The 7,385-nt window shown below is 39.4% G+C and overlaps 1 protein-coding gene across 1 annotated transcript in view; it reads right to left on the minus strand.

Annotated features, from left to right (window-relative positions):
* Nucleotides 1-1,205: 1,205 nt before the first annotated feature.
* LOC104530947 (F-box-like/WD repeat-containing protein TBL1X) overlaps nucleotides 1,206-7,385 on the minus strand; it is an 89,282-nt gene continuing 83,102 nt past the window's right edge. Inside the window, exons 12-15 of the mRNA XM_010175691.1 lie at nucleotides 4,889-5,018; nucleotides 3,608-3,773; nucleotides 2,740-2,841; nucleotides 1,206-1,598 (exon numbers count right to left, since the gene is read on the minus strand). Of these exons, the coding sequence (XP_010173993.1) occupies nucleotides 1,572-1,598; nucleotides 2,740-2,841; nucleotides 3,608-3,773; nucleotides 4,889-5,018 (425 nt within the window). The 3' untranslated portion in view covers nucleotides 1,206-1,571. The remainder of the gene's footprint in view (nucleotides 1,599-2,739; nucleotides 2,842-3,607; nucleotides 3,774-4,888; nucleotides 5,019-7,385) is intronic.

Genomic DNA, 7,385 nt, shown 5'->3' on the forward strand with positions numbered 1-7,385 from the left:
GTCCAATTGGTCTCATTAAGTCAGTAGTAAAATCCCATTGACTTGTTGGAATAGAAGCAACTGAGTGGGAGGATCAGGGGAGGACAGTGGTGCTCAGCAAGGCCATGGGCAGCCGCATGTTTTCCGCTGGTTACCGAGGGTAAACGAAAGCAGGGGAGGACAGTGCTGCTCAGCAAGGCCATGGGCAGCCAAACCCATGCTCTGTATGACATCTGAACTATCAAGAGAGGAAAGAAGATACACAGGTGTTTTCCGCTGGTTACCGAGGGTAAACGAAAATATGGATTCAAGAAAATGAATATTTATAGTCTCAAACTTGCAAATCCCTTTTAGTAAGTGTATATCATCAAACAGCCACAAAAATGAAATAGGAAGATATAAATGCCTGGCTGCTGGAAGAGGACTCTTGGTAAATGACTGGCATTTATTGTATCAAATGGAATTTTTTCTTACAGCACTTTTGGGGAAAGAGGAGAAAAAGGATACTGCACCTTTCATGTTCCTTGGATTCTCTGTCATTCTTTTTGCTTGAATTACACAACTGGTCTACATTTGGTGGCCCTTTTAGGCTTTTAAAACTGTTTAACATAAAAAATATTTTTTTTCCAAAAATACACTGGGTTCTTTCTGTTAAAAGTCATCTTTCTCCTGTAAAAATCTTCCCCAGCACTGCATTCTTATATAAAGCACTTATTACACAATTTGCTGAAAGTGCCCTTGAGACGCTAAGATCTGAAGCATGGAGGATTTTTTTTTCTTTTAAACGGAGAGAAAGAAAGGAAAAGGAAGAGAGAAGAGAGGAGAAGCAGTCTGTCAAAAATTTTCATTGTCATGTCCACCTGGCTGCATCTACTATGGGCATATAGGGAAAAAAAAAGAAAAAAAAAAGGGGAAGAAGAAAGAGAAGGAGGAAAAAAAAAGGAAGGAGAAGTTGGGAGTGGAAGGGAGAAATAAAAGGAAAACGAAAGTTTCATCCTAAGCCTGGGATCTTCCAGGCTGTAATATTCCAGCTGATAGAAAAACCACTGAACAAAAAAGTAGTCTAGAAAATAGAAAGTGTTGTGATTACAAAGTTGAGCATTTCATCAGTACAAACTGGTCTTTGAACGTCCTTTGGGAGAGCAACTGTAGTGTCCAAATTGGAAGGAAAAAATACAACACCGCATGGAGGAGGATTTTTTTTTCCCTTTTGGTTTATCACAGCATTTTTCTTTTTTTTTTTTTAATTAATTTTTTTTTTGGCACAGCTTTTTTTCCCCAGCCATCAGAGCAAGTTCTCAGATGCAAACCAAACAGTGCAATGCCTAGCTGGTGGCTTCATGCTTCCAAGGCTGAATGTTCCAGGTGGAAACCATTCCCTCCCCCTCTGAAGTGACTGTGTTTTTACTCCTTGATGAAGGTTACGGACAAAATACTAGACACCTGTGGCCAGGGAGAGTTGGTTTCACGGTACACTCTAAGTTTGTTCAAGTTCGTACAGTTCTGGAGCTGTTAAGAATAGTTTTGAAGAGTGCTTCTCCCCACACATTCACTGCTGGTCCATTTGAAATTTCTTCTAAAACATTTCACTTTTACTTCCGCAGATCTAGAACACAAACCTAGAGAGAAAAGACTCAGCATTAAGACGATTTCTGAAGGTGATGTGGAAGTCCTATTCATATACAGCCCCACAGGGAGGCTGATCAACCAGCAGTATGTTATACTCCCAAGCCTCACGTATCTGCTGACATGCACACACAGCAAGGGAACAAACTGGCATGGGAGACACCCCAAGGGAACACCAGACATTTAACGTTCAGCTGAGCTTCCATTGGATTGCAAACAATCATTTTGGTGGCATATCCCAGACAAGATATGGGCTCTATTTAATTGCCTGAATACAGTGTCCACTTTGATTTCCAAAACATACCCAAAATAGATGTGGGCCTGGCAGGCATGACACAGGACCTAGAGCAGACATGTGCCCATTTGGAGCAGCTGTTGAAGCCAACCATGGCACCATGTCAAATGGCACAACTACTATGCTCAAAAAACTGGAACAGAGGTGTACCCTTTGTTAAAAAGTTGAAAAATTCTGCTTTAAAGTAGTTATGCCAGCCAGCCATGGATAAGAGTCATTTAAAAAAGCTGCGAAGTGTGTTTTAACATCTGTGTGTCCTTCACAAGTTGATCATGCTACAATTGAAATTTTTAAAAAAATAACATTAACAGCAAAAATAGTAATGAATAATCATTACCTCTATGTCAGTATTTCTCCTTTACCACGCAATGAAGTCTTTGGATATTGTGTTGAAAATTTCCACATTTAGGCACTATTCAAGGGTAAACCCCAGGACAACTGTTTATTAGCGAGCTGACTACTGTGACCTGAGCTTCATTAAAAATTGACAGATGAGATAAACAGTGATAAAAACAACACTAATGGTGTTCTTATCAAATATGTACTTAAAAGTTATTCCCACCTATTTAAAAGTCATTCCCATCTTCAGCAGTATTCACCTATTCCAGAACCATCCTTCATTTCCAATAGGAACACCACCTCCTGGTATTCAAAACCTTCCAAAGCAGGAGGAAGGTTTTTACCACATATTTTTAGTATACTCCACAGAACTACTTATTTTTGTCTTGAGCTGTCTACCCTTCAGCTCTGTCCAGAGAAGGCAGTATGGCATGTATGTTTTTGACTCTCTCAAGAAGAGTAATCTCCACCCAACGTTTACAACATGCAAAGCTCCTTACCGATCCGTCTGATGCGCTTGCTCCCACTTTGTCTCCTCTAGCATTCCAGCAGACTTCAAAGATGCCCCCGGTGCCTCGGTAGCTATGTACTAGAGTTCCACTCTACAAAGCAAAACAGCATGCAAACATTTGATACAGAAGTTCTCCTTCTTTTTCTCTGTCACGTGGAAACTACATTAAAAAGAAGAAAGTGGTGGTGAGGGGGGGCTATTCATATCACCCAGCTATGGTCATCTCCATAAGGTGCTGAAGTTAGGAAACTGGTCTTTGATAATGAAGAGAAACAGGCTTCTCCAGAAAGCAAATTACAGTAGGACTGTTGGATATCTGTTTTTGTCAACTTTATAACAGTAAAGGCCCAGGGAGTTAGGCTGAGGTAGCCTTTCTAAAGTTTGTTGTTAATTCAGGCTGTAAGGCATCAGTATCCATAATCAAATCTGTGGAACTACGATGTCCCACTTTTCTCCAGAATATCCCCAGTCCCTAGTCTCTGTATCTATCATCTCTTCATCATAAAGTATAAGCCACGTGCATCGGACTCACAACAGAACTCAGCCTGTTACTAAATGAAAGCATCACTTTTTTCTTAAGAATCAATCCACACCTCTGCTTCACAAAGCTGACAGCACAATATGAGGTACCTATTTTCATGCATTCTAGACTGAGCGTACAATGAAGCCTGAGCAGAAACGTTCTGGACAGTCACCTCACTCCACCTGAGTAACACAACTGTTATGCTGGGATTTGTATCAGTCAATACAGATGGGTTCACCTTGGCTGGCAGGTCATACGCTACAGAGGTAGATGTATTTTCCATATAAGCTTTTGCTATTAATGTGTCATCTAAATCAAATGTGCTTCACAGTACCTGAGTATTCCATATATGGACACATTTGTCAAAGGACCCACTGGCTAGATATTTTCCATCAGGACTAAAAGCTACACTGTAGACAGGCTCTTGATGTTTTGTTAATGTATGGATGCAGACTCCTCGGTCAACGTCCCACAGTCGAACAGTGGAATCAAACGAAGCACTGTAAGAAGCATTCAAACACAAACATGTCTTCATTTCAATGTTAATCAAGTCGTAGTTTGATACTGTAAACGTTTTGAGAAAATACCAGAGGTTTTTTCCCCTGGCTAAGCAAGAAATAATGTTTCAAATAGAAAAGCTAATATTCACTACAGCTTATTTGTTTTAATGACAAGAACAATATCTACAAACTGAATTCTTGTATGCGGACCCTTTGAGTTTACCTAGGGTGCTGGGTCAGATCAGATCACTATCCCTAAGAGGGTCATCATGCTCCCTCCTTTTGAGATTCTACCTGTTATTATTCAGGAATGACATACACTGTCATTAATAAGATAAATGGTTCCAGAGAGACCTTATTCCTAACAGATTTGCATTATCCAATGAGTTTGCATTCTGAAATTCTCAAAGTGAACTGTGGTTCACGTTTCAGTGCTGTTTTTTGCTACAATCCATCTAAATCCCAAACTGTGGTCTTAGAGAAAGGCAAGGGAAATAATTGCTATTAAAAATAACATTAAAAGAACAACTCCAGGAAAGTGAAGTTCTTCCTTGTCCACTCCCAGACTAAGGAGTAAAATAAATAAAACAGCTTCAATACAACTCCTTCAGAAACTGAATACACAATGAACTGATTTGCTAATCCCATGGTACCACTGTCAATTTGCATTTCTACAAGTAAATGTATTTCCTAAACTGAAAGAAGTTAGTTATCTGGTAGTTCACAAGGCTACAAAAGTCATCAGTATCAGCCCAGGTGAGCTGCATGACCCTGGTGAGAACACATTCCAAATGGCTGAGTGGGCTGCCATCTGTCTCATCAAATACATCCTTTCATAACAACTGGATGCTGAATGCGAAGGTGCAGTACAAGATTTACAATACTTTTATCAAGACAGCTGAAAAGTTAAGTGTTGTATGACTCATCTTTCCTTCTTTTTCTCTTTTGTTTTTCAGATATGATTTCTTTCCCTTTGTATCCATCCTGATTTACAAACACAGGTACTTTTTACTGGAAGTGTCTGCAGAAAGACTGATGGCAAGGTGACAGGAGAGTTACATGTCAGAAAGATGATCCTTCTTCTTGGTAGGCAACAGAAAGAGGTATATTTTTACCTTGCTAACATGATGTTGGAGTTTGGGTTGCTGGTGCCTGGTCCTGTAGGACTCCATTTGATAGTATAAATCTCTTTGCTGTGAGCCTGAAGATCGTGTACACAGGTATCTTGCTTCATACTCCAAATCTAATCATGAAGGGGAAGAATGACAACGTTACTGATCTCATCTGAATTATTTAAATTCTATGTTATTCTCACATTTTGTTTATTTAAGATCTCGACACACATGCATACACATAAACATAATTTAAGTTTATTAATGCAGCAGTTTGGCACCTCCAATGCACACACATTAAAATAACTCCATTAGGGGAAAGAGCTACACATGTAATAGTATTTTTTCAATAGATCAGAAGAACTAAATAGCTGCTGTACAGCTTCATAGCCTGTAACTGTATTTTCATGCAGAAGCTTAAGTTACTCTGTTTAGAGAAGTTTAACCTGAAGTCACACATTGCAACAGCAGTCGTTTTAAAGAATGAAAATAAAGTTTCAATGCCTGCTTAGAACCTAATAATTTTCTCTTATGCCAGTTGAGACCCATACCACATTTTCCTTTTCCTCCTTAACTCCTTTTGTTTTCCTGATGTTTTTAACAGCACAGACCATGGAACAAGATCAGCTATTTATGCAGTGTTACATGGCCACATACTTCAGTGTGAGATAAACAATATGCTCAACAGAGAAGACAGGTAATTTAGTACATCTTTTCTTCAGCTAACTGAGAAAACAAGATGAAGCTAATTCACAGCAGGGCAAATAACTCAAATTTAGTCAGTCAATGTCAGAGAGATACCAAAAATGTAGTAATGATTTTACTCACTTAGTTATAAGTTTGCACTATGAGGGAAATGATGTGCTCTTACGCTGAATTCTCATCAGCATACCTGAGTCTGTTTTTGGCAATGTTACACAAATCTTAGCCGTGTTCTGTGGCTAACAGGCAACATATGTTCCAAGAAGCTGTAGGAAAATATCAATAACTCCAAAAAAAGAAAACAAAAAAGAAGAAAGGACTGATTTCCAAAGGAAAAGGAAGAAGAATAATAATTGCCTGAAGAGGATTTGTGGTCTCCATCACTGAATGTTTTTTAAAACAGGCAAGGTTGGGGACAGCAAACCATTAGCTCTTGTGCCAAATTCAGTGGTTAGAAATCTGAACTGTCTCCAACAACACTGAACCACAGTGGTTTTTAAAACACAGCATGCAACTGGGCACCAAAAAAATGTGCTACCACTGTGTCAGGATGTTTAAGCAGAGCAATATTGATTACTATCATACTGCTTTGTGGCAGCATAGCAAACAAGATGCTCTCTTTCAGTCTCTTCTAGCTCTATTTTCTGTAAATTTTCAGTTTTGTGAACAGTTCAGAATACATCTAGAATCCAGAAGAGATGAAAACCTGAGTGGGTATGTGGCAAAGACAGAGTAGAACTGAGCAGCACTCAGGCTACCTATGGAGAGGAAACTTTTGTAATGCTGACGTTCACTTGGGTCTTCAAGTTTGGCTGCTCTTTCTGTTTCAGTTCACATACACAGGCTGTGTGCGCACTAGAAACATCTCCTACTTTAGCTGTGTCAGTCAGCAGTGGAAAAAGTTATGAGCCTGAATTAACACAACTATACCGTGAGGAATCTGTATTCTATCCACAAAAACAAGTTTTCCTGGGATGTTTGCTTTGCTCAAGGAACCAGCATAAATCAACAGTCCAGCAGGAGGGCTTTGCTGTTACAACATACAGCTATTCCTATGTGGACACAGACTTCATTCGGTGCAGCTGGGAAAGGAGAATTAGACTGAGAGGAGTTTGGGCTGGAAAAGCTCTATCATGAAAAATGTATTTGCAAGCCCAGGCTCCCCCTGTATGAGCAATACTTTTCTGGTACAGTGCAATGGTTCAGATGTGTGAGTAAAGCAACCTATGCTGCCTGCAAGCCAGAATCCAGATTCATTCCACCCCACTTCAGGCACCTAACAGAGGCGTGTACATGAGCAGCATAGCTGGCTTAGGCTTCCCATGCAGTGAATGGATAAAGACAGGCATTTTCAGAGAGCAATTCAGATCTTTGGTGGGCTCTAAATGTTTATGTCCTGTCCCATTGCTTAGTATTAAAAAAAAAATCAAATGGCTCCCATTAAATTACTTTTAGCAAAAAGACTCAAAGGGCAAACTCTTTGTTTTTATATTCTTTTCAAAGTGTAATGAATAGACTGGTTCTTAGCATAGGGATTGTGCCTTTGTTGACAGGCAAGCAGGTGTGTATATATATGTGTATATTTAAACTATTCTGTGGCAGTGACGTATCAGTCACTTAATTATTTGGCTAGGATGTCTCAGTTTTCCCAGTGGCTGTTTCTTTGTGTTCAATCTTTCACGTTGGCTTTAAGAAATACGGGACAAAATGAAACTATTTTTTGTGCAGAGTTTAAAGTGATACAGTACCAGCATTCCAGAGAAGATTAAAAAATAGACATTAATTTTTGTCTTTACTT

This window comes from Antrostomus carolinensis, unplaced genomic scaffold (genome assembly GCF_000700745.2).
Source record: "Antrostomus carolinensis isolate BGI_N321 unplaced genomic scaffold, ASM70074v2 scaffold1529, whole genome shotgun sequence".
Classification (NCBI taxonomy): Eukaryota; Metazoa; Chordata; class Aves; order Caprimulgiformes; family Caprimulgidae; genus Antrostomus; species Antrostomus carolinensis.